This window comes from Lutjanus erythropterus, chromosome 5 (assembly GCF_056507025.1).
Source record: "Lutjanus erythropterus isolate fLutEry1 chromosome 5, fLutEry1.hap2, whole genome shotgun sequence".
NCBI classification, from domain to species: domain Eukaryota; kingdom Metazoa; phylum Chordata; class Actinopteri; order Lutjaniformes; family Lutjanidae; genus Lutjanus; species Lutjanus erythropterus.
In genome coordinates, this window is record NC_139321.1 from 16,453,016 (window position 1) to 16,480,112 (window position 27,097).

Below are 27,097 nucleotides of genomic sequence, written 5' to 3' on the forward strand. Positions count from 1 at the left end.
CTGCAGTGTAAGCTGAGGAGAGTTTTTTAACCTGCAGCAACAATCAAGCATCAACGTCACTGCAGCATAAAAGAGAAAGGGAATTTAAAAGGAAGTAAACACTGTTGAAAACTAAGTTGTGGTCATTTGAAAACTGAAGTACTAGTCATAAGGGACAACAGTTCCCTTCCTGTCTGGCCAGAGGGAGTGACTGACAGCATGGACGTGTGAGGAAAACATAAGCCAGCAGAGTAAGCACATCACAACACAAACAAGAGAGAGTTTTAAGTCTTGTCTGCGAACTGCAGTAGGCTGAGAGGGCTAAATAAGGAGATCATGAAAGAGAAAGATCAGGCCATGTCAAAACATCGGACATGAAACTTGACATAAACTGTAAATAGCAACTTACCTCTACTTTCAAGGACGAGCATCCTCGTAAAAACTCCCTGATGTTTGAAATGCAGTCGGCTTCAGTTCTCGGATCCTGGCAATACTGAGCACACACACACACACACACACACACACACACACACGAAATAAATATATAAACACAGACCTCGGCTTACTATGACAGACAGACAGACATCTGACACAAGCTTTTATCTAACTGACGCCGATGCTAGCTAACTGTTATTTCAGTTACACATGAAAGCACATAAAGTAACACTGTTGTAACAATCCAAACGTGGCTACTTACAGTTAGAAAAATAACTGTGGATTCTTCCTGCGTCTCCTTCATGCATACATAACCATTAACACCACACAAACGTCAAAGTAGCCAGATTTAAGCAAAACATCCGCTGACTTTTGAGAACTTTCAAAATAAAAGTCTTCTTAACCATCGGCGTCGCGACGTTCTAAAATCAATATGGATGACTAGTTTGGCTTTTTTGCGAGTTAAGTCCAGACTGTTGCTTTTACTGCAATGTAAGACAACCAAACAGCGAGAGACAACAAACCAGACATGGCAGTAAATCATACAACAGAGAAGTTGCTTCTTCCGGTTTTATTCTAGTTTCCACTTGCCTTGACGCCTCTTTTTCGGGTCTGTCTACATAGGAACCCTACATTTGAGAAACTCGCGTGATTTGTACGCGTTGTGTCTTCATTGTGCAAGTTGTATGAATAAATTATGTTTTAAAATGTGACAAAGCTGTAGTTAAAACCTAAGTAGTTTTGGGGACAAAAAACATTTGGTTAGAGTTAAGGAATGGTCATGGTTTGAGTTTAAGTGATCGCCTCTCGCGAGATCTTAGGCAGCTCTGGAGTTCCCATGTAGACGCGACCCTGTTTTCCAGAAGAGAACCATTAATTTGCGAAACTCTCGTGAGATTATGCGCGTTTTACCTTCATTGTGCACCTTGTACAAATTAATTTTGCTTACTACATTATGATTAAGATATGGGTAGGTTCTGGGACAGAAAACACTTGGTTAAAGTTGGAGATTTATCATAATTTGAGTTAAAACGACAAGCCTCGCGAGATTTTCCGCGGAGCTGGGGTTCCCGGTCAGACTTGACCCTCTTTTTGTTCAAAAGGGGAGGTATCATCGGGAAGAGCCGAACCACTTCTGGAGGAAGTGACGTCTTTGCAACTGTTGTTTATAATTACCAACTTTGTCATCTCAACAACTCAACAAAACATGTTATTAACTTTGATTTATCACGTCTAAAAAGTTGTTTAAAAGCTGTGAAGTCCCGTGGAATCACCTTAATTGCTCTCTCGATTGTGGTCCATGTGCAATGTGTCCTGCACTCTCTCCCTACCGAATTTGTCCTGTTTTGGTGGGTGTTCACACCAACTGAACTCACATCAAGAATGCGGAACATTTTCCTCGCTTCACAGGAAATCGCATCTCGAAGTCTCACGTCTCAAAATGCAGCAAAACCCAGCAGTAATTCGTTAAAATAGGCATTATACAATACAGGCGGCTATTAAAACTTCACGGCTCGAGTGCTGTTGGGAGCTACAAAAATGAAAGGCCTGCTGCTGAGAGAAGTTCTTGTCTCTATCAGTTTGATCAAACCCCTCCCTTCCTTTAAACCAGGAGCCGTCGATCATTTGGCGTTTGTTGACTTAAGTTAACTTAAATCAACAACTCACCTTGGGAGTGAAGCCAGGTATGAGCCGCTCCGTGAGCTTGCACAAGACGACCCCATCCTTCAGCGATGTTTTCAAAAACTCCTCTGGGTCCGCTATGTTCTTTTTAGGCGAGCTGAGCACTCCCAGTGATATTAACCACGTTACCGTCTGCTCCTCTGGATTCATAGCTCCACAAAAATGACCATTGCCTAAGCACACATTGCTAAAAGAAAAAAAACTGGCGGCCTGTTCCGTATCAATATGCAACTCACATCCGCACTTCTGCTAGAAGTTAAAAAAGAGGCGGTGGGGGAAGGAAGGACGACGCTCTTTCTATACGCAAAACTGATGATCACCCCTACTGGCAAATAGGCACCTCGACAATAGACAGGACAGGAGTCGTTTTCCTCGGCAAGGTAGCACATGCTGTTAGAGGGCATTCTCTCTCATATTGAATTACAAGTTAAAAAGCAGCGAGGATCAGGAAGCACCATCAGGGAACTGATATCTGACGTGCATCAGCAATTTCGCAAGAGAGAAATGTACCACTTACCCTCGAAATTACTTAGGATGTGTGATCTGATCAGTATGCGGTCTGCTAGCAGGGTTATTTTATGATTTTCACCATCAGGGTTATTTAGTGATTTATGGGACAGCTGCACACAACTTTTATTATTGTGGATCACACGTAGGTTTTCTGTATGACTATTCCTATGTCAACCATAAATAATTTATGTTGACTCATTTTTGATATTTGCTGTAGGATAAATTAATCATGACAAATGCTTATTACCATAAGAGAAGCTCCAAACTCACAATGGAGATAAAAAAAAACTAACCTAGTAACACCTCAGTCCCATGAAAAAATGCAGTAATCATTTTAGCAGAGAATTATGCTAATTACATTATTTTAGCCTGATATCAGACTGACTTGTCAACTTGTTACAATCCTCTTCCATATTCAGTCAGCTCAGTGCATTCAAAGGTCTTAATCCAGGCAATTATTTACCAAGACAAAACGGAGTGGACAACAAAGCTTTATTTTAAGTCTTTATTGAAAAAATGCCACAAAATGTGAATTTGAGAAAATCCTCAGGCTCTGTTCCTCCCACTTTCAACACGCATTTCCACTTGAAGACTGACCAGCGCTCTCAGCAGCAGCCTGTGCCAGCATCTGAAAGACAGTAAATAAGAAAAACTGATTACACAACAGTTTAATATTACATTAATAAGTAAACTGCACCATAACCCTGGACATTTACACTTAAAAAGTAGATTTTTAACATTTCGATTCAAAAAAGCACATTTATTCTGCAGACGTGTGTAGCTGTACTTCTTCTTGGTTATGCACCTTTCTGTAAGTTCTTATAATCTTTATTATTCTGGGCCCTGTTTCCCAGAGCCTTCGTAGCGCTACGTGCGTCGTAAGTTGTATTTTAAGGTCTCCCTTAAGGTTACGGGCTGTTTCCCAGAGTTGGGACAACCTTAAGGGAGACCTTAAAATACAACTTACGACGCACGTAGCGCTACGAAGGCTCTGGGAAACGGGCCCCTGGTCAGTTGTGTTCAGTTGTAGCCTGGTAGGGTAGGAATTGTTGGTGGAACAATGGAAAATGAGTAGAAGAGACTACAGGGTTGGAGAAAGGGAGGGTGATTTTAATCTGGTATACATTTCAGCATGTACACCAAATTATTTTCACAAATCAATTAAGAGGCATTTTAAAAATGTGTTACTTTTTCATATCAACCATGTCTTTCAGATTTTTTGAGTTAAGTCATGTCTGGTGGACATACCTGCACTGGTGCACTGTAGTTTCATTGGTCCAACAACTTGAGGACACAATTCAGGTTAGAAGTTCAGAAGTTGCAAGGGCAGTTGCCTTGGATTGGGGGTTCATCCTGAAAGGAGAGCAAAAAATTAACATGTTGGCCTTCTATTAATCATGTATTCATAAAACATCTGAAAATAATTTTGTATTCCTCGGTCCGAGTGCGAATTCGCTTCAGTGACTGTATCCAGTTTGGCAGTTAGGGCGCTGGTGTTCTTCCAGAGGTCTCCATTGTTTGAATTGGCATGCTTGTGGAAAATGTTGATACTGAAAAATGGCTCTTAATTTAAAAATAGCTTTTAATATTTACTCCCCCCAAAAAAATCTTGATACATAGATATCTTTATCGATGGTTTAAAAAATGCACTGTTGCCAATTTTACTGAAGTTTGGACGATTCGATAGGCAAAAAGGATCATTGCTTTGAGGGCTCAGTTGGCAAAAATGGATGTTAAACTTTGATTGCTGAACAGGGGTGAAACTTGTTGGGATGGTACTGCACTGTGACAATTTTAGCTGATGCAAACGGACTACAATGAAAAGGACATTCAGTTGGTTGACCTCCTTTTTCTTTTGTCCTCTGAGGCAAAAGTTGTCTTGACATCACCTCCCTTTGAGGGGAGATTGCAAAACAGGACAAAGAGAAACTCATTTACAGATGAGAAACAAAGAGGTTTGCTTTGCTTACCAGCTGTTGACTACCAGTCGAGTTGCATTTGGTTGTTGTTGCCTTTGGTTTTGTCGTTGCTTGCCATCAAATGGCTCTAGGGTGATGGATCCATTTCCAAGGAAACTACATTGGAACATTTTGACAGTAACATTTGCCTAACGCTTGAAGACAGCAGCGTCCAGTTGATGGCACATTTGTGTTAAGAATGAACTCAGGTCACTTGACTATATATAGCACGAGCAGAGACTCACCTAAGCTTTACAGAAAACTTTGTTGTTAATCAACATTCATGGTACTTTCTCTGGTCGTTTTTAAAATCGATGAGCAGAGGTCATGGTACAACTAAAAGCTTTATTAGAGTAGGAAAGCCAGACTTATAGGGCATTGCAGATTCCAACAGCACTGAATGTACAAAAACTAACACTCACTTGGTAACTGTACTGTTACATGAGCAAGAGAAATACTAAAAAAACAAAACTTTTACACATAAAAAAACTGGGAAAGTCAAGATACAATTCAAAGCTAAGGTTTATATTTCACAGATTTAGACATGGGTAGTTTGACTTGTCAGATTTCTTCCAAAACACTTGTTATAACTGCACGGAGAATAAGGTTTGCTTTGATGTGATTTCCAAGTCCAGTTCAGTATCTGCTGCGAGCCATTCCTCTATCGGGTCGATTTCCACCACGGCCACCACGTGGCCCTCCACGACTTGAGCTGCTGTACGAATCACGAGGAGGGTAGCCTCTCTCAACAGGGGGAGCTGGGCCCCTCTCCTGCCTGCCCATTCGCTCACCACGGCTAGGTGGATATGGGTCACTCCGACTGCTGCCGTAACTGTCACGACTGCCATAGCCATCCCGGGAACTGCTGCCATAGTCATCGTAACGACTGCTTCCACTGCTCCCACCATAGGATGGTGGGGGGCCCCGTGAAGGTGGGGCGCTGCGAGAGTTACCTGCAGGGTCAATGGTTCAGGTAATTGGCAAGGTTCAATTTATACATTTTCTTGCACTGTCAAGTGCTCATTTTTTTTTTGCCAATAGAATTCATTCTGTGACATAAATTTAGACATGTTTAAATGTCCAATCACGTAATCGATCTTAAATTTAACATTGATATTTAGTTGCTATGGGCAGTAACATATCCAAGCACAGGGAATAAAGGGCAGTGTTATCCATTTCAGCATGCCATTGATCTGAGTAGCCATTTCTCCTTTTAGAGCTCCATTTGTTAGAATTGCAGGTATGGACGAGGTTTTCAGAGTTGTCTTGATGGATTTTTTTGAACGTTACTCCTTGAGGGAGTGCTTTGCTAGGCAACACATTCTGAGTGGTCAACGGATGTTTCCAAGGACTTTCTGGGGTTCCTTGTGGTTGCAAACTTTCAGGGGCACATTATGTATTGTGCATTATATTGCCAAAAACATGATTCTTGGCTGAATGCAATTGTAATATGGACTGCGGTAATGTAGACACAATATAATTTTGTTTCTCAGTTGCAATGCCAATGGTTCTACATTTCTGACAGCGTGACAATATGCAACTTGCTTTGCAGGTTAGAGCTGCTGCAAAAGGAATGAGGAAAGTTTAACGAGGCTGCCTGAAATGCTGTTTCCTTTGGGGAGGGGAAAAATTGCAGCGTCTTGCGACTGCAGGCTGCAGTAGTCAATGTTGTGATTTGGATGGATATTTGTGCAGCTCTTCTTTGTGCCACAGTGGTCATCTGTTGGCATTACATTAATGGAATCACATCTTACCGTAACCATCATATGAATCTCTGTAGGAGCCACCACTTGGACGGTCCATATAGCTTCTGGGTTCCCGGCCTCCGCCATAACCATCGCGGTCACTAAAGAAAACAAATTGTCAGTTGATGACCAGGTAAGACCTGATCTTAATTTTTAAATTCCGTATAGGCCCATAGTTATACCTGTATCCTCTTGACATTGAGCCATAGTCATCTCGGGAACTGGAATTGCTGTATTCTCTGTATGAATAATCTCTAGGCGGAGGTCCATAGTCCCTTGAATCTCTGGAATTATAATCCCGACTGGAGTAGCTGTGAAAGATAGCACAATTAGTTGGAGAGCTGTAATCATGAAGTGATGTATATTTTACTCGGTATATGATGAACTGTTAAAATTGTCAAAGTTATGACATATTCGATTTCAATTGACTGATTTGAGTTTGAGAGTTTAATCTTTTCTCATACGGGACAGCTCAGATTCCGAATAAAGTAATCCAAACAGATTGAGAATTAAGAAGCAGAAAATATGAATCTGGGATCAAAGTTCTCTTTAAAGAACTAATTTCATTTGTTTTATTTCTATTAAGTTAAAATTTTTGTCTGTCTGTGTATACCAAAACACTGTTTTTACACCAGGAACAAACGTTCAACATACTTTTGTTTCAGCTCATCAAATTTGGAAAAAAAAGGTGGATATGTCAAAATAGTTTCATACCCATGTATTCTGTAACTAAATATGAAATGCCCTACCTATCTTTTGAGTTGTAATGGTCATCTCTTGGTGATGGATAATCATCCCTCCTGGACATCATGGAGTCTCTGCGAGGAGGGGGTGGACCATAAGGATCCCTGTCCCTGGACATGGGAGCTGGAAAACACAAAATAAAGATAAATGGCTCATTATTCACAGAGTAACCCTGAGACACACACAGCCTATCTAGGTACTTGCAAGATGGCTAGATTAAAAAGAAAATGGAGACTATAAAAATGGTGAAGGAACCAATGGATATCCAAATTAGGTAAAAAAAATAAATATATATATCAACTGAGATAAGTACTAACAGAACTTAATAACACTTGCCTCTACTCATTGGACCAGATGGGGCAGACCTCTTGGGTGGGGGACCTCCATTACGAACTGGGGGTCCCCTCTTCATTGGTGGGGGGCCTCTGGATGACATGCCTTTAAAGAAGCTGTCTCCATTCCCTGAATCATAGTAGTCTTTAACAGACAAGAAAGGCAATATTAACACAAGACCCTCAAAAGAGATGTGCCAATGAATATATTCAAAGAGAATATTTCACTATTACACACATTATATCATTTAACAAACTCAACTGCCTAAATATAATTTACCTCTGGAAGGTGGGCCCCTCATACCACCAGGACCTCCCCTAGAACCACGGGGGCCTCTTGGTGGACCACGACTGCGGTGCATGGGTGGGGGTCCTCGCCTGCCAGCACTCTCAAACTGAGGCTTTGTAGCTTGCTCCACTTTGATAGGCTTGCCATCAAGAGACTGTGGTAGAAGAATTAAAATTTATCACAACTTCAAGTAGATGTGCACAAGATTATTACTGATTGAAGGTTATATTTACCTTTCCATTCATCTCACGTGCTGCATCCTTTGCATCACCTGGACTTTCGAAAGTAACAAAAGCGAAGCCTCTTGATTTGTTTGTTTCACGGTCCTTCATCAAAAGAACTGGAGGGAGGAAACAGTGAGAAATTAATATGTACTTTCAGACTGCTGTTCCCATTTTCAAGGTGGAAGTTACATATAAAACCACCATTTACCACTTGGAAGGCTTACAACTTGAATTTATATTAAAACCTTTCATTTGCATCTTCATAGTTACTAAGTGAAAACCTTGACATAAAGACAAAAAACACTGTAGCAAAGACAGGTTTGGAGAGGTCACCATGACCACAAAGAAGTTAAATTTATTTATAAGATTTGGAGAAACAGAAAACATTAATGTCAGCAGTTAAAAAAGCAACTAAGAGTGTTTTATTTTAAACCAAATACTTTGTACTTTTACTTTATTTTTGAGTATTAGTTCAATAATTAAGTATTTCTAATGAGTACAGATTTTTAAGTACCCTTACACCACTGCCCACTTTACCAACGATAAGGAAAACTGTTAGTTTTAACCATCGTGTCCCATTTAAGGGTTTAACTAGTCTCTTGTTTCCTGTTTCAAAATGAAATCCTACAGAAAACAAACTCATTTGCTATAATGATAGCTCAGAATAAGATTAGGGTTGCGTTTAAGAGAAAATTGGGACTGAAGGAAAAGGGTTAACTAAGCTGAGCACTAGAATCTGTTACAGAAGCAATGAATGAACGAAGATGAATAAAACTAACTGTGAAAGTGTAGTTCATGGCCACCAAGAAACCGAAAAAACAGACATCTGATGCTTTTACAGATACAGGCGAGTTAAGGTACCCACACTGCAAAAACCGGGCAATTAAAAAAATAAAACAGTGCTACATTTAACGTTAAATATTTCACTCAAATATAACCATGAACAAAATGGCCAACATGTGGTTCAATTCAGACCTTCGACAATCCTGCCATATTTGTTGAAGTACTGCTCCAGGGCCTTCTCGGTGGTCTCGGTGTTCAGTCCACCGATGAACAGCTTCCCCGGTCTGTCTGCCTCTGCCATGCTAGCGTACAATATCCTGCAACAATGCAAGAGTCTTACATCGTTACTGGAACTTCTGCAAACACCATACTAACGCTAAACGCAGTCTTTGCCCACAGTATCCAGACATTCCTTACCTTGCTTCTGGCGAACGTCTTGGGCTGTTGAATGCGCAAAATGGCGATTAATGTGCCAACGTTTATAGCCAGTTAGCTTACTTGGCTAACGCTAGCTAGCAAGGACTTAAGCTACTAGCTTGGGGCTCGAGCTTAACGAATATCAATAAGCTACTTTAAAAATATAAAAAAAACCCAACCCTGCTATTGTTAAACAAAGTGTGCAAGCACGCAGCTAACTGCTACCTTCGAGCACTTAACCGCGGCTTTGTGTAAACTGCAGGAAAAGAAGAACGACGACGGTTTTTCCACTCCCGCCCTTCTTCTTCTTCGTTTTTGTACCCGGCACAGCAGACATCACAAAGTGTAACACTGCCACCTAGAGTTCAAAAGTCTGAATTACGTTTCTCTTTACAGCAGGACAGCTGTAGCAGTAGCATACATTTCATATGTGCATTTCATAAAACATGTAAAAAATATTCTGAAAAGTTGTAAGTTTGTACTATTGTGATGTCACAAAATCATGGCTGCTACGAAATATGTAAGGGATAATGTACAGTAAGCACATCATTATTGTGAAATAAATGCAGACAGGGTGATGCAGGATCCCAACACAAAACGGAGGGGTCTGCAATCATCCTGAAGGGGTATATTTCACAAAATTTGATTGTCTCACTGTACATTATCCTGCTTATTTCATGGTCACTTACCAACAAAAAACTGGCACACATTTATGCAAGACAAAATATTAATTTTAAAATGATTTTATGGTTTATTTGACAATAGTGACCTGCTCACTGTGCATTATTCCATTTACATGGTTATGTACAAATAAATCAATAATTTGACACACAAAAAAATAATTTCAAAATGATTTTAGTGCTTTAACAATGATGTTATAGCTCCTTTAGAGTCTATGATCAGAACTGTGTCCATAGCAGCGACCTGTTTTTAACAATAGTCTGTTATACAGAGTACTGGGATGCTAAAATGAAATAACAGACCTTAGAATGCTGTAATTGACCAATCAGTATTTAAGTATTTAACAAAGCCATGTAATAAATAGAATTTATATCTATTCTACCTAGTGGTGGTGGATTGTTCTACATCAGTAAATGTACTACAGTAATACCACACAGCGAGAATACTCCAATACAAGCAAATGTCCTGCAGTATTGTCATCAAAATGTAGAAGTATCAAAAGTACTCATGCACTTAAATGGTCTTCGTCAGTGTTTTACCATGATATATCAATGTTTTTGGCTCAATATTACTGCTGCATTAATGTGGATGCTGTATTTTATTAGCTAATTTAACTAATTTATATATTGCTGGTTTAATCTACAACAATCTATCATATTCTATAAGATCATCATGTTTTCGTAGTGTTGCTGAACTGAGAAAAACAGTCCTGTTTTCAATTTGGTGACAATTTATTTTCCAGCCAATCCAGAGTGCTATTGAATAGTTTGAACAATTTATTAATACAATATATGTAATATGTAATAGTAGTAGTAAACTTGATCCTTCAGTTTATCACCAACGTTCAAAATCAGCACATTTGGAGATACGTGGTTTTCAATGGATAGGAAGGGTATGAAAAATTGAAGAAAAAAATGTAGTTTTATGATATCTTAAAACCCCGAATTAAAAAAAAAATACTTGTGTAAAAACTGTATTGATAACAAAATACAGCTATTTACGGTACCAAAAGTACTCCTGTTCCTAATGGCCCTTTCGAGGTGTTTGGCTACATTATTAGATCGCTAACTTCAATATTGTAGACAACATTTTTAATCTAACAGGTTGTAATGGGGCTAATGTTTCCACTTAATATACTGCTGGGTCGTTTTACCTTTAACAGCCTAATTTAACCTTTAATAGCCTAATATTTTGTTTATTGATCAAGTTTTATACGTCAAATCTGAATCTGTAAAGTAATTCGAGATCTAAATAATGTATTGTGGAGTCAAAAGTACACTCTTGTCTTACAAAGTGAACTTAAGTATAAGTATATTGAAGCATTAAAGTAGCCTTCATTGATCTCAATTTGTACTTGGCAATGGTAAAAAAATACTCTTCTTTGTTACTTTCACTGAGAGCTAAACAGATAAATCAGCAAGGCCGATACTGAAGATCTACGTGTAATGTTTGTCAGATGTATTTGCAGTTTTGTTGGTCCCCGATCCGGATTTTCTAGTCAGACGTCTTCTCATGATCTTAAACTAACAAGTGTCGTCTGAGTGCGATCCCCCTCTTTTTCTATCACTTCCTCATGTCTCTGATATTTCGTACAACCGTATATACGAATCTGTCATTACGCATTTTAAAAATTATGAGCATTGAAAGGCACAATATTGTTCTCATTAAAAAAAACAAAACAAAATAAAGAAAAAAAAAAAAACAAAAAAAAAAAAAACGGATGTTCATGTTGGAACCGACGAGCAACGTCAGTGTTAGCTACTTCCACGGGGTCAAGTCTCTAAAGAAAATATGACGTCCGGTTTTACTCCTTTCAACGTAAAAGCATTACCGGTGTACCTGTTGCTTCGATTAAATTGGAATTGTTTATAATTACATTTATACAAAAGTGTCCTATAGAAGATGCCATGGGTATATCTGCATCAACTATAATTGTGTTGAGTCATAGGAGTGCGATGAAAAATAATACATTTGTAAAGGAGTAAGTAATAGTAATAGATGTGGCACTATATAGAAGAATAAATAAAATATTAAGTAAGCAAATAACACAACGTAAAGATTAAAAAGAATTAAGTAAAAGAATAAATAAATATGAAAATGCAAAGACAAATAAAATGTTAACTTTTCTGATATTTTTCACTATTGTTTTTAATTTTCCCTTTTCCCCTTTTTCTGCTTTGGCAAGCAGGATTCATGTGTGCCTGCCAAAAAGGAAAACCAAAAGTAATATGGAAAAAGGAAAAAAAGGTAACAAAAACAAACAAATCACATTATATAAATCAAATTTAAAAAGTAAATTAATATACAAAAATAATGCATGTTTTAAATATGAATGAACAAATAAATGTGAAAGAAAATGCTGATAATTATACCTACCTACGTTTCTACATTTATTTGTTTGTTTGTTTACTATTTATTTATTTGTTCCTTTTCATAGTTTCACATATAATTTAATGTAATCACATTTTATATTCTTTGTATATGGCACTCTTACTCCAAAATATCCTACATACGAAACAGATCACTTCTGAGACTCCTTTATTTTGAAAATTCAATAGAATGACTTCCGGTGCCAATCTCGTGGCTTCCGCATAGCTTGACGGAGGTGAACGTCACGGATGCTGGTTGCGCCAGACAGGTCAGCTCAGCCGCTGAGTCCCGAGTAGAAAGACCTCGCTAACAGTGTACAGCTAGCAAACATTCCCTTTCCTTACAAGAAGGAAAGCTTTCCTTTGACATAAGTGTACGAAATATTCGAGGAACCGTGTCCGCGTTAAAATGAAGAGGCGGATACATTTTAGTTTTGTGCTGGTTTATTCGCTAGTCTGGTGTTTCTGTTCGTGCTCGGCGTTTTATCTTCCGGGTTTAGCCCCAGTCAGTTTTTGTGAAGAAGGCAAAGGTGGAGAAGATTGCCAGGTATGGTGAATTCATAAGACTCACAATTATAATGTACGTTAATGTAGACGTTAATGTAGAGCTCGCTGTAGCTGGAATTGGCACATTTATTTAAGTTTGTCATCTTCCTTAATCTTGCTAGCTAGCCAGTCCTCTCCTTAGGCCCCGACTATTACCTGGAGCCGGAGTACTGGCATGAAATTCTGATGCACTGTTAATTGTTTTTGCTGGCACACACTGTCATTGCCAAGGAGTTATATACAGTATAATGACTGAGGTGTTTGGGTTTTTTCACCAACCTAGCATTACACTGTTAGCACCTTAACACCATTTCAGATAATCTGTTTGTAATTATGACATGTAGGCTAATAGTCGTCTTTGTACAAATCTTGACTTAACACTGCTTTGTCCTGGCAGGTAGGTTTGGATTGGCCAAGATGTTGGGCGCTAGCAAATCATTAAGTCTTTTGAGAGACAGATCAAATATCACCGATCACGTTTAGTCATTGGTTATAACCGAGGCACTTCCTTCTTATTAACATAAACAGCTGGTATGTGAATGGACCTTAAACATGGGTAACCTGTCACCTGTTGGCCTGTTAGAAGAATTGATGCTGTTTTGATGGAAAAGAGTGGTCAAAACAAATATGCCTAAAACTTTTGCACTGTACTGTACATAGAAAATTTAAGACAATATCTAGTCTCATATCATAATATCAGTATAATATCGATATATTGTTTCGCCTTAATCGAGATATTAATCATAAGCAATATCGATCAGCCCTAGTTCAACAAATATACACTGAAAGATAAACTGTTTTGCTTCTTTACAGACAGTGATTGAGCTGTTTGTCAATCGCCTGGACTCAGTGGAGTCAGTCCTGCCTTATGAGTATGATGTGTAAGTAAGATTTAGTTTTCCCTTGATGCCATTGGTGTAATATTTGTTTACATGTTTCCAGCTCAGTATCATCTTGTCACTGACCATCTGTAAATTTGTTAAAGGTTTGACTTTTGCAAAGATGCCAAAGAGAAGAGGCCTTCTGAGAATCTTGGACAGGTGCTTTTTGGTGAACGAATTGAGTCTTCACCCTACAAGGTGAGTGTCAACCAGAAAATTGAAGCCTGCATGGTATTAATGCTGTTGCCTGTTTTAGATTCCATATAAGTTCTCTTTGTTAAAGGTATGATGGGTGTGTGTTGATGCAGTGTGACTCTCATCTGTCTTTTCCAGTTTAACTTCAACCAAAATGTTAAATGCAAGGCGGTGTGCACAAAAACCTACAAGAAAGGCACCCAGGAGGATGCAACCAAACTTGATTTTCTCAAGATGGGAATGCAGCTGAACTACCAGCACCACTGGTCAGTAAAATCAACACTAAACTGTATTGTAATTTTTTTTAAACTCCTGGATGATGGTGATGTTATGACCCGCTCTACTCTGACTCTCAATGGCTAGTACTTGTACTGACTGTTGTTAGATTTCAGACACAAAATAATGGTTTACTATTGAGTGGCATTTATTATTCATCTATCTGTAGCTGGTTGATCTTCACATGTTGAAATTAATTTCCCACCCTGCTTGTGAGTTATTTTAAGTACAGAAGTTTTGTTTGAAAAATGGAATATAGCAGTAAAGTAAAATTGTCAGCAAACAGAAATGAACACAGACTTTATTTCTTGAGAAACTTGTTAAGGTAAAACAATATTTTTTCAGGATCGTTGACAACATGCCTGTGACTTGGTGCTACGATGTTGAAGATGGTCAGAAGTACTGCAACCCGGGCTTCCCCATTGGCTGCCTTGTTACAACAGATGGCAGAGCTAAAGACGCTTGTGTTATCAATGTGAGTTGTGATTTGTGTCTCCTGGGATCCTTGAATTTGTCAGTGGTGTCCCTGAAAAATATAGTAACTCAGCCTTGTCTAATCTACAAATAAAACCTAAGTGTAATCATTTCTCTCTTTTAAGAATTTAGTTTTAATAATAGTGTATATCTTTTTGTTTATAAGTATATAGGGTTATTGTGCTAGACTTGAAAAGTAGTCTTTACGTTACAATTAACTGTCATTTAAGGTCATAAACAGTGTTTGATAATACTCATAAATACACAATGTAAGAATGTGTATTAGATTTACACTTCCAATACATTTAGAAACTGAAATATACAGATGGCATGTAGAGCATAATTTTATATGGTCTTGTTTGTTACCAGATATCACCATTTATTTATTTATTTTTTCCCAAAAGAAACTGGCTTTGTAATGTTTTATTTAGGAAATGTAGGTTCAGATTAGTTCTTGATTGATTGTAAAAGGTTTACCAAACTGAATAATTGTATGTATCTCAGGACAGTTTTTATTCAAAGCCCTCATATAACATTTAAAGGTATAAATTTACAGTGAATGTCAGGTGGCTTTAGCCAATATTTGGATGTTGGTCCAGAAACTTGCCACATATGGACAATAAAAAAACAAATCCATTTGGTCTTCCTTATAAAATGTTATGAATTAGATAGTTCAAATATAGAAAATACTAAACTACATATAGATGTTTGTTTACAAATCTTACCAAAACAATTCCTGTTTTTTTCTCCAGTCTGAGTTCAACAAAAAGAACACATTTTACGTCTTCAACCATGTTGACATCAAGATCATTTACCACAGTGGGACATCAGAGGGATGGAGAGGGGCTCGGCTGGTCGCTGCCACTCTGGAACCAAAGAGGTAATTGTAGTTGGCTGTACTGTAGATGTATATGATGCCACCATATTTTGTTATGTCACTAAGACCAGCTTGATTAATAATCTGACATGAAGCATTTTGTGTGTTTTGTGGACAAAAGTATCAAAAATACAGATGAGAAAAACCCAATCTGTGAAGGAGGTAGCCCAATGGAGGTCCCTGGAGAGTTTGACAGTGATGTGTCAGTAGTCTACACCTATTCTGTTGAATTTAAGGTAGGCGTCCAAACTGTTGTATTTTATGACTTACGTTATGCAACTAATACGTAACCATTTCAATATACATATGAGAATAAGAAAAAGAACATTTTGTGTGTCATGTTTTCTGCAATAATTCTACTTCTTTTTACAGGAAGACAACACTATCAAATGGGCCTCACGATGGGACTACATCCTGGTCTCCATGCCTCACACCAACATCCAGTGGTTTAGGTATGAAGACATTTTTCTCATTGTGCACCACAGAAACTCTCTCTCCCTAAAACTGCTGGGGTCTTGATTCTATGGCATGTTGTGTGCATTTTTCCAGCATCATGAACTCCTTGGTCATTGTCCTCTTCCTGTCTGGTATGGTTGCCATGATCATGCTGAGAACCCTGCACAAGGACATCGCCAGATACAACCAGGTGGATCAGGTAAAGGCACCGTTGATCTCTGTCTCAGCTGGAGCTGATCCAGATGTGTATATGTAGCACTAGAGTACAAGTGAGGCAGAGCCTGACTGATATGGGATTTTTGAGACCGATACAGATATTAGAGGGGAAAAATTTACAGACTGCTGACATGGTTGCCAATACAGTGAATTTTTGAGCTGATATTAAAAGTGGACCTTTACTATGTGGATTGTGCACTAATATGACAATGCAAAGGTGCTCAGATGGCTGTTTTCTTTAATAAACAACTTTATTGTAGAATATTAAACATTTTATTTAACATGTGTAGTAATTTAACATATACATATGCAGTGTTTCCTCTAGGATTTTTTTCAGCAGCGGGGGCAGGCGTTCCGTTTCTCTTCTTAGAGAAATATTTCAATAAACTCATCTGAAAAATGCAGTCAGTTGTTACATAATGGTGTGTAGATATTAACGTTAGCCTAATACTATCAATTAGTTTACTCACGTTAGCGACACTGAGTTGGCACCGGGCCAAATTAACTTAAACTACCGATAAGTTACATAACGTTAGCTGGTCATCAACATATTGTGAACGTCTGTTTAACTTGTAAAATCTATGTTGAGTTATCTCAAGCTAATAACTTACGTCTACCTCTTCTCCGGCCAGTAATTCGCTGCTTTATTGTTTATTTGTAATTCGGGAATTCGCTCCTCTGACTCTGCCCTGTCGCCTAGGTGCTTAACGTGCTTGACGACCGTGCCCACCCAAACAATGCTAGCATCATGCAAATGAGCACGCGCAAGTATATTTCCATACTGAGCGAGATAGTTATCTGCAGTTTATCTTAGTGCTCGCAAGTACCCGACAAGAGTCTGTTTTGAAGGTGGAGAGATGCGGCGGTGGTGTATTTGCGTCAACAATAATAATAATAATAAAAAAAAGAAAGAAATTTGAAGGAGTGGCGGCTAGGATTTAGGAGTGGCGGGCCGCCACTCCTTAATGAATGTAGAGGAAACACTGCATATGCCAACCAACTGTAGAAAGGAACACAGATAAAATATAGAATAAATAGAAATAAAATAAATAGCTAAGTAAACATCAGTACTGCTCAGTATTCGTCAATTACTGAACTCTCTTGAAAATGAGATGCTTCATCTTAAAGGGTTTATCTTTGTAATGATAAATTAGTCATTATGTCCATATTACTGATGATCATTTCTCTAAAATCTCTTTGTTTTAAGGGACCAGCACTGTTTTTTCATATGTTGTCCATATTGCCCAGTCCAATATCCTATCATAGATAATGAAAGTATTAGATTTTAGCTGAAACCAATCTCACCAATATTTGAGGCTTGCTTACTGGTGATCTTTATCACAGTTACGTGACTGATGCTTTAATTCTGCAGTGAGACATAACACCCATCACACTGGGTGCACAGTACCCAGAATTATAAATATTTTGTTACATTTTACAGGCAGACTTGATAAAGCTTCCATCGACCACAGGAAAATCCTCTCTGCCCTATGTAAGCTTATTGAAACAAAACCGTTTTGAACAAAACCTTCTGTGGCTCTGAAATCAGGTGTTTGGGTTTGTGATTGCGGCAAAAGTGCACATCAGGACAGAACGTAAAATGTGGTGTGGATATCGCAAATTTAAAGGAGTTTCTTAGACTGTGTTGACTGGAGAGTTTCTAACACCATATTTTACAGTTTTTGTCAAACCAACTTTTCACACTCTTCACCTTATTTTGCTTTTGCTAGCACACTGTGAGGTAATGCTGACACCTTGGTGGTTGGTTAACCTTTAACTTTTGTCATTTGCAAATGTTAAGCACTTCCTTGATTGTGACTGTTGCTGTTTGCCTGCCTCTCCAGGAGGATGCACAGGAGGAGTCGGGGTGGAAGCAGGTGCACGGTGATGTTTTCCGTCCCCCCAGGAAAGGCATGCTGCTGTCTGTGTTCCTTGGACAGGGCACCCAGATCTTCATCATGACCTTCATCACTCTCTGTAAGGACTGTTACATATTAGGCTGTAATATGTTATATTTTAGAGTTTCATTCCAATAAAATACATAGAGTGACAACAGTGTCACATTTTTTTATGCAAAACTAAAACTAAAAACTAGACGTAGGTGTGAAAAATTGTTATAAGATACATAAATAAAATAAAAACTAAACTTTAGAAGAAGAAAAAAACAGTAACAGAAACAATTTGTACTTACAAAACTGAAATACAATAAAAATGTACAGGAAGTCTTAAGTTTTAGTTTTTGTCAACGTGGTCATATTTTACGAGGCATGAGGAGGTACTGGTGCATATGTTTATTGAGACTGGGATGTCTACATGCGAGTCAGTTGCTTCTATTGTTGTCATACCCATTCTGAACTTATTGAATCTTGTTCCAGTCAGTGATCTCTATATAATAAAAAGGTTAATAATAATAATGATGATAATAATAATAATAATAATAATAAAACTACACTGAAACTTAACATTTTTAAACAATAAAAACTAAACTCAAATGAGCAAACCCACCCTGAAAACTAAACTGAATTGAAGAACAAAAAATAAATTTGAAAAAAAGTTTTATTTTTCAGTCATGGTAACTGACATCCCTACAGTCAGCGAGACAGAAGACAGTTCAAGTCAAAGTATTTCCATCAAAGTAGTTCAGAACAACGGTCCATCTGTGAAAGCCTCTGTAATATATTTAACTATATTACTGGCTGAGAATACACATGAAAAAGCATGGAGTACTGCATACATTTTATGATTTAGAGTCTGAAGTTATGTGACCACAGATACGGGTCGCATGAAAGCAGTCAGTTTAATTCAAGAGGCTTGATTAGCATGGGAAACAGACATTTGTTAACGCAGGTGTAAAACAGAAACAAAAGAAAATGCACATAAGCAGAAGAAGTACCAGTTTCCTACCAATGTATAGGTCTGTATGTAGAGATAAATAGTTTAGAAGGTGGAATCAATAGGATTTGTCCAAGCTGTTTGTAAACGCACCATTCTCAGGATGTCAAATAACGACATTTTGGGTTGGTAAAGCGTAAAGAACAACAAAATAATGAGAAATATAGCCAGAGTACAGGCTCTCTGTAGGTGTAGCCACCTCCTCACACTTCCAGTGGGTCATAAGTTTTTATGAAAATGTTGGATATTATGACTTTAAAATAAAATGGATAAAGGAAAAAGGTAGACTTGGGATTAAAAAAAATAGAACAATATAAACACTGCAACAGTTCATGTATTGATATTTCAGTATTTATTTTACGATGTTGCTGGTATGCCACATGAATGAGTGCACTAATGACTGTTTGTCTGCTGTAGTCCTGGCCTGTCTGGGTTTCCTGTCACCAGCCAACAGAGGAGCTCTCATGACGTGTGCTGTGGTCCTCTGGGTCCTCCTGGGGACGCCCGCTGGCTATGTGTCTGCACGCCTGTACAAAAGTAAGAGTCCAGTCAAAACTTTGTAGCAAAATTTCATTAAAGTCTAATGAGTCAACACAAACTGTGTTACAGTCAGGGTGGTCTTTCTTCCCACGATATCCTCATCGATCTCTTTTTCTGTTCTCAGCTTTTGGAGGTGAAAAGTGGAAGACGAACGTCTTGCTGACAGCCCTCTTGTGCCCAGGGTAAGTTCACTTGATGCATTTGCTCTGCTTTTGTTCATTTGTCTCATTTCTGCCCTGAAGTGACATCTTGCATCACATGTGCCTGTGCCATCATATGTCCTCTTCTCACATGTATTATAGTTCTCTGTGTCATTGTCTTTTGTCTGCCTCTCCTCCCCAGCATTGTGTTTGCAGACTTCTTCCTGATGAACCTGATCCTTTGGGTGGAGGGCTCCTCAGCAGCTATCCCCTTTGGCACTTTGGTGGCCATTTTGGCTCTGTGGTTTGGAATCTCTGTGCCCCTCACCTTCATCGGTGCCTACTTTGGATTCAAGAAGGCTGTGAGTTAGGCCTCCCAGTTTGTTAATTTGCTAAGATTTAAATTGATTGTCAGAGTTTAAAATAATTTCTTGTTTTTTCTGCTCCTGCACAGGCAATCGAGCAACCAGTGCGGACGAACCAGATCCCCCGTCAGATTCCTGAGCAGTCATTCTTCACAAAGCCAATCCCTGGTATTGTAATGGGTGGTATCCTGCCCTTTGGCTGCATCTTCATCCAGCTTTTCTTCATCCTCAACAGCATTTGGTAAGAAGATAAGAATGCTGCCTGTCGAGTTTGACCTGCAGTTCCTGTTAGCACTCACAACAGCAAAGGAGGAGTTTGCCACATGTTGCCTTTTTATCTTTCAGGTCTCATCAGATGTACTACATGTTTGGATTCCTGTTCTTGGTTTTCATTATTCTGCTCATCACCTGCTCTGAGGCCACAATTCTGCTCTGCTACTTCCACCTATGTGCTGAGGTACCTAAACATTCAGGGAACTTTATCTCACTTGTAAAATTGGAATCTGGAAAAATGAATGACTTTAACTTAAAAATAAATTCACTGTTGATAATACATACTATAATTGTGATATTGTTGTCATGCTGAACATTCAATTGAAATTTTATTGAAATCGCAGTATGGCCTATTGCTACAAATCGCAGAATTTGTTTAGATGTTCTAGTCTCCACATCATATTCCTACAGATTTAAGAGAACACCTTTGTTTGATACAGATCCTCGCAAAATCAAACCATAATGATTTTCATATATTTCAAAGAAAATGAAAATAATTCTGTAAAAATTATCCTTCCCTCCATTATTGGAAATTAAATTGCAATCGCAGTATTAGTTAAAATAATTGCAATTAGATATTTTCCCACAGTTGTTCAACTTAGTCATACTAGCTTAGTCAGACTTTTTAGTCTTAGTTTTGTATTGGAAATTGAAATTAGGTAAAGTCACATTTCAGTCTTGTGTTTTAGTCCAGATTTTGCTGAAGGATATTTCTCCTGCCTGTAAAAATTCAAAGTAGAAGTAAACATACCTCCTAGGGTGCCTTGTGTTTAGTCTTTTAGGCTGGGAATGTGTTACTGACATGTTATTTTGTGTCATATAAAAAATTAACGTCTAAGTCTTTATTGGTTAAACACTGATCATGTTTTTTAACACTGGTATTATGCTAATATTTTTGTACAGTGTAACTGAGTCAACATCAGTCTGGCTTTTTCTTTCTGCATTTTCGGTCCGCTCCAAATTTCAGTTGACATTTCTTAAGTACTGGATCCTAACATGTCATCTTTTGTACTGTGTGTCCAGGACTACCATTGGTGGTGGCGTTCCTTCCTGACCAGCGGCTTCACTGCAGTCTATCTGTTCATCTATGCTGTGCATTACTTCTTCTCCAAGCTGCAAATTATTGGAGCTGCCAGCACCATCCTCTACTTTGGATACACGATGATTATGGTCCTCATCTTCTTCCTCTTCACAGGTGAGTCTTTGAGTTAAGTGCTGTTGGAGCTCTTAAAGCAGCTTCAATGATTTCCTGCTTATCTCGAAACGTTACTGTGCTACCAGGATTATCATTTAATGATCGGTTGCTTTCATTAGTGAGCTCAGTTTATATAAAAAATAAAATACAGATCATCAATCAATATAGCTCTTCTATCTATAGCTCATACGGTCCTCTAACGTAACATGAAAAGTATAAATTGATTATGTGGACAAGTAATTAGCTATACTCATTTTCATCCATACCAAACAGTGTTAATTTTTTTCTTTTAAGCCCACTAGGTGAACATGTTGATTTGAAAATAAGTCAAGATAAACATGCGCATTTATTGTCTATTAAACATGATAATAATATAAACTGCATTCAAAAACGTAAACAGTAGATGCTTATCCTAGTTTATGTCATTGCAGTGAATCAAACTAGCTGCTGTACTCATGCAGTATGTTGTCTCTTTGCTGGCATGCTAAAACTCATATTTTGTTTATAAAAGAAACAGTATTTCTAATTCAGGTAATATTCCAACATATGCCTTATTCAAAACACTGATCTGTTCAGTTTTTGATAGACAAGTGAAAAGGGTACTTATCAAAAACAGGAATATAAACATGCAAAAAATGTTCTCTCTGAGGATTTTTTTTTTTTTTTTGCAACTTCCTCTGGGAGCAGCAAGTCACACATGCTGCAATAACTCAATATCAGCAAATCTGATTAGCTTCCAATTAAAAGTGTAATCTTTTAACAAGCAGCTTCATTGGAAGAAACATCACATGGCAAAAAAAGGATGATGTATTTTTTCTTTCTGATGAAGTCCGAGAGTTTGTTTGCCTTCGCTCAAAGAATAACTTTGATTGAAGACATTATTCTTTTGACAACGATACAGTTTTGCTCATATCACAGTCTGCCGTGATACAATTTGGATTCCATTCAGTTGAGAGGTCTGTGATCAGTATGAGATGACATCATATGTCCATTTAACACATTTATTTACATTTAAAATTATGATTCAGCAACTTTATGACTGAACTCTTCCAGACATTTGTGAAACAGACATGTAATGTGAATTTCAATAAAAGTGTCCAGTTAAGATGACGATATAGATTGATATTTTCATTGAACATGGAATTGATATTGACCAATGCAGTTAGTTACTTCCTGGATCTTGTTGTGTTTCTGTGTAGCCATTCACTGCAGTCTTATTTTCTATGATCACTGAAGAAGCTATAAAAACTTACCGTAAGTCAGGCAGAAAAGGGTTGTGTGGGTATGAATGCTGTTGTTTGCTTTGCTCAGTGTTTGTAGTACCACCCAACATCACTTCAAATATATGCTGACGATTCAGGACCTCCATCCTGTTCCTATGACAAACACCAGGAAACACTCTACACTGTTGTGCAACATTTTCTTCTTTATCATTTAGTCACAGCCAACCCTTTTTATTACTATACTAGCAGTACAGAAGAATCATGTCATATGCCGTAAAAGAGCATCTATTTGTAAGCGGCCTATCTGAACTGTCATTTTTGTTTAAAGTTTAATGAAAACTGGATAGACTGTGAGACATGAGACTAGAATGTTCAAAGTCCTTCTTGGTCAGATCTAGTTTTGCAGAGTTATTTAGGTCAGCTTTACTGTCTGTGGTTTGCAGTTTGACAAGCGGGAGCCTAGGTTTATCAGGGAGTTCCCTTTTTTGTTCTTTCTTTCTGTAGATCAAAAGATACAGGCAGCACATCCACTCGTTGCCATGGTTGATAATAAGTCTATATGCAGTCAGGATTCCTGACCGTCGTTGTTAAGGCCCTCTCTCTGTGCTTTGCGTTTAAGATCCAGCTGTGTGACTCAGGTTGTGGAGATCCATGTACCACACACACTATCTCAAAGCTAGGATGAACAGAACATTGTTGCCGCTTTTGTCTCCGTGTTAAAGGAGACAAGGATTGACACATGTTGACATGGTAACAGCACTCTTCTTGGCCTGTCCAGCTCTCTTGCACACCCACTCAAATGAGTCTAGTAGGAGTGTGCGAGGAGCAAGGATAATACACAGGACTAGATAACGGCCTAGTCTTTATGCCGCCCAGAAATACACTGCTCACCAAGATGTCAGATGATGCCAGTTTTTTCTGGTGTTATACTGTCATTAGGCCAGATAAAAGTTAGCCTGTAGCCCTGCTTGTCACTGCAGCACTGCTTGACGCTATCTTAAGACAGAGCTGTAAGTAGCAAGGGGACGAGATGTCAAAAGATTATCACCAAGAAGTAATCCAAGGATTCAAGGAAAAGATGATCAGTTTCCCTCCTTGCTTCCAGTTGCGATCTAAATAATCCTAATCTCTCTCATTCCCCATTTTTAAAGTTTTTATTTTCTTGTCTGTCTTTTTCACCTCATCCCAACTTTGATCACAACTTAATTCGGGATCGGGCTGCATGGCCCCCATTGAGAAGTCAGAAAGGACTTCTAAACCCACATGAATTGATCCAGGATTTTGATCAATCTGGCTTCTTGGCACTTGGAGCGAATATTCTCCCTCTCTCTATCTCTGACAAACTGAAGCGCTGCTGGAGTTTTTGCCGTCTTGTGGAGATTGCAGTCTCAGTCCTGTCAAAAGTTATTTTTCAAGCTGTTAATAGATGGAAGTTGGTTTTCCAGTGACAAATTCGACACACTGATTACGGTTTGTGTCTGTGCTCCTGAAGCACATTAACTTAAGGGTCTTTTAGTCTTTTGTGCTTCACTTGTATTTATCCCAAACAATTGGGTTTATAAAGAGTGAAGTCTAGAACTGCTCTGCATACAAAGTGCCCATTATGATGTGGTGTTATACAAATTAAATTGAATTGAATTTCCAAATGTTGCTAGTCCCACTTGGGTGTTTTTAAGTTGTTTGGCTTTTGTGTTATATGTGCTTTTTGTGTTACTTTTTGTGAGTTGATATAAATGTAACTGAATGTGTTAAATGGACATATAATATCGTCTGATATCGATCGCAGGTCCCTGAATTGGATTGAATCAAAATCATATCGTGGCAGACTTTGTGATATCAGCAAATATTATACTGTATTGTTGTCCAAAGAATCAACATAATTTAATATCCTGATGAAACTTGTGATTGACACCCCTAATAAATTAGATAGAAAGCATCTCCGACCCGTACAGTAATCACAATAACAATACAATAATTCCTCTGACCCAGGGATCAGCAACCTGTGGCTCTTTTCCTCCATCCAATGGCTCTGTCTGGCTTTGACAAAAAAATATGTGGAATATGAAAAACAGTTATTTTTGTGATTCTTGCTTTTTCCAATTGCAAAAATGTGTAGCCTCTACACTGAATTTAAAAAAAGTGTTAACGCTAATATTTCAACTAGTCAACTAAAAAATAATAACCAACTACTTTGATTATTGGTTAATTGTCATTTTCTAAGAAGAAATGTCCAAATTCTCTGATTTCAGCTTCTGAAAAGTTTCTTCAGTCCTCTATGACAGTAAATTAGATATCTTTGGGTTTTGGACAAAACAATATATTAAAGGATGACATCTTGGGCTCTAGGAATCATTTATCAACATTTTGTGATATTCCATGGCCTAAACAACTAATCAATTAATAGGAAAATAATCATTAGTTGCAGCTCTAATTTCATCAACAAAAATGTGTGCCATCGCCTATATCTATGGCTCAACTCCTGTGAATTTCGTCTCCCCAGGCGAGCTCATGGATGCCAAATGAAAAAAAAACCTCCGAAAAAAATAGACAATTTTTAGTCACAGCTCCAGATTTTTTCTTTTTTTTAGGCCAGAAATGGCTCTTTTGATAGTAAAGGCTGCCGACCCATGCTCTGACCTGTCTTTTGTCCTCAGGTACAATTGGCTTCTTCGCCTGCTTCTGGTTTGTAAATAAGATCTACAGTGTGGTCAAGGTGGACTAGAGGACTGAGGGAGAGACTGACTCCTTGCTGTCGCAGCACCGGCCTCCTCAGTGCTGCCGGCCGTGTGATAAAGAGGTCTGAACTGACCTGAACTGAAACCATCACTTATCATAGAAACGACCCGAAAAGCAGAGCCCGTCCTCTTTTGTGCTTTAAACCTCTGTTGCTGTTGTTTTCTTTTTTAAAAATATATATAATTTTGTGTTCACTGTTGACCAGTAATAATTTGAGTGGCTCCTTGAGAATCAGTGTGGGTTCAAATGATCTGTCGTCGTGAGCGGTCCGTTTTGGTGGGTTAACAGGAAAAGCTGAAATGTTTTTATTTTTAATTTTCTAAAGAAAGTAAAATGTTCTGTATTTTGCTTTTCTATTCCCTTATGGCTAAATGTTTTGTTTTTCATTACTTGTAATGTAATGATGAAAAAAATGTGTGTACATATACTGTATAGAGAGCGTGTGTGAGAGAATGCTACTTAAAGATTGTCACCATTATGGATCCTTCTGTAGGAGTTTTTTTTTTCTTTCTTCCTTACAAGGTAAAGATGGGGCTATAAATCTTAAATATCAGCCTGTATTGTAGTTCAGAAAGTATATAAAACACTGACATTACTATGATACATGTCCATTCTTTTGTATTTGATGGCTACATTTACATTTGCATAGAAACAAAGGGTACACTTGGTTAAGAAGCACATCTGTATCATTGAAGAATATGCTACAGCTATAGTATATTGCACACGAAGGATGATCTCCCAATGACATACCTGATTTGTTTGGCCACAGGAGAGATTCTCACTTAGCTATCATAACGCAGACCATGAATTTACTGATTAAGTACATATGCACCAATGAGATGCACCCTTTTAGATTTTAATAAGCAGTTTGCTTAAGTTTAATGACATAAAACACTGCTGCCTTTTGCTTCGAGCAGTGTGGAGTCATCACCCAAGGTGATAACATTTTTACAAATAAATGCAATTAATTCAAAATGAAGGCCACATGTTTTTTTTTTCCTTTTAGTCACTAGAATGCATACATACACACAATTGTTTTTTTTTTTTTTTTTTTTTTTTTTTTTACTTTTTGTCCCTAGGGATTTCATGTTCTGCTCCTGTCTACTGGTTTTCTTGGCTGAAACCAAAACACAAAACAGAGCTTGCTTAGAGAATATAGTGTAGGGAGAGTTTAGTTTAGTAACACTTTACAGAAAAGGGTACAAGGATTAACTGTATCTCATGCATGACTTCATGCAAGAACAATACATCAATAAATTAAACAACTAGTTTTCAATCAGCTTCATTTCGGAGTTAATAAAAATGTTTATGTTTTCTTCATAGGCAAGTTTGCGGTTGACCATTTGTTGCTTATGCATACATGATCTATTTATGACAGTTGAAATGGATTCCAAAATTATCTAATTTCCATTTTTTTTTCCTTAACACATGATGCCTTATTATACAGAAGGGCTGACTCTATTTGAATGGCCACAAATGTCATGGAGGAATAATGCTTAGTTAATGATTACAACATGTGTAGTTCAACAGGGTACATGTGCACTCTGTGACTGGTCAGGTTTTTTTCCCTGTCCCTTTAACTGCTGACTTACTTATGAAGAAGACATGAGCGTCATTATTATTAACTCAGAAATCATGACGGTTAAAATATCAAACCTAATGC

The 27,097-nt window shown here is 38.0% G+C and overlaps 3 protein-coding genes across 8 annotated transcripts in view; 1 reads left to right on the forward strand and 2 right to left on the reverse strand.

Annotated features, from left to right (window-relative positions):
• The window catches only part of arhgef6 (Rac/Cdc42 guanine nucleotide exchange factor (GEF) 6), a 32,721-nt gene extending 30,146 nt beyond the window's left edge, over nucleotides 1-2,575 (reverse strand). The window contains exons 1-2 of one of the 6 annotated variants that reach the window (XM_084718891.1): nucleotides 2,083-2,575; nucleotides 389-472 (exon numbers count right to left, since the gene is read on the reverse strand). In XM_084718891.1, the coding sequence (XP_084575017.1) occupies nucleotides 389-472; nucleotides 2,083-2,247 (249 nt within the window). In that variant the 5' untranslated portion in view covers nucleotides 2,248-2,575. Of the gene's footprint in view, nucleotides 1-388; nucleotides 473-676; nucleotides 760-1,688; nucleotides 1,954-2,082 lie in introns of those variants that run through there. The other 5 variants (XM_084718889.1, XM_084718890.1, XM_084718888.1 and 2 more) reach the window with 5 other exon arrangements.
• Nucleotides 2,576-4,890: 2,315 nt separating this feature from the next.
• On the reverse strand, nucleotides 4,891-9,267 carry rbmx (RNA binding motif protein X-linked). The gene is made up of 9 exons (XM_084718895.1): nucleotides 9,100-9,267; nucleotides 8,875-8,999; nucleotides 7,909-8,015; nucleotides 7,667-7,829; nucleotides 7,391-7,531; nucleotides 7,060-7,177; nucleotides 6,493-6,621; nucleotides 6,320-6,411; nucleotides 4,891-5,518 (listed from the first exon to the last, which is right to left on the reverse strand). The coding sequence occupies exons 2-9, from the start codon at nucleotides 8,981-8,983 to the stop codon at nucleotides 5,202-5,204; spliced, it is 1,176 nt and encodes a 391-aa protein (XP_084575021.1). The 5' UTR covers nucleotides 8,984-8,999; nucleotides 9,100-9,267; the 3' UTR covers nucleotides 4,891-5,201.
• A 3,121-nt stretch (nucleotides 9,268-12,388) lies between these two features.
• On the forward strand, nucleotides 12,389-26,035 carry tm9sf5 (transmembrane 9 superfamily protein member 5). Its single transcript, XM_084718896.1, has 18 exons — nucleotides 12,389-12,696; nucleotides 13,509-13,576; nucleotides 13,681-13,774; nucleotides 13,910-14,037; nucleotides 14,393-14,522; nucleotides 15,274-15,401; nucleotides 15,520-15,634; nucleotides 15,771-15,850; nucleotides 15,948-16,053; nucleotides 17,512-17,562; nucleotides 17,915-18,047; nucleotides 19,380-19,499; nucleotides 19,627-19,684; nucleotides 19,845-20,004; nucleotides 20,097-20,248; nucleotides 20,353-20,464; nucleotides 21,304-21,475; nucleotides 25,353-26,035. Exons 1-18 carry the CDS (start codon nucleotides 12,559-12,561, stop codon nucleotides 25,418-25,420), a joined length of 2,013 nt encoding a protein of 670 aa, XP_084575022.1. The 5' UTR covers nucleotides 12,389-12,558; the 3' UTR covers nucleotides 25,421-26,035.
• The last annotated feature ends 1,062 nt before the right edge of the window (nucleotides 26,036-27,097 follow it).

Bases quoted from the DNA above. Each gene is read 5' to 3' on its own strand.
- rbmx (XM_084718895.1), bottom strand. From the start codon at position 8,983: ATGGCAGAGGCAGACAGACCGGGGAAGCTGTTCATCGGTGGACTGAAC. The intron at 8,016-8,874 runs GTCTGAATTGAA...TCCTCCCTCCAG, and splicing joins ATATGGCAGGATTGTCGAAG to TTCTTTTGATGAAGGACCGT. The intron at 7,830-7,908 runs GTAAATATAACC...CTTCTACCACAG, and splicing joins CACGTGAGATGAATGGAAAG to TCTCTTGATGGCAAGCCTAT.
- tm9sf5 (XM_084718896.1), top strand. From the start codon at position 12,559: ATGAAGAGGCGGATACATTTTAGTTTTGTGCTGGTTTATTCGCTAGTC. The intron at 20,249-20,352 runs GTAAGAAGATAA...TTTATCTTTCAG, and splicing joins TTCATCCTCAACAGCATTTG to GTCTCATCAGATGTACTACA. The intron at 20,465-21,303 runs GTACCTAAACAT...CTGTGTGTCCAG, and splicing joins ACTTCCACCTATGTGCTGAG to GACTACCATTGGTGGTGGCG.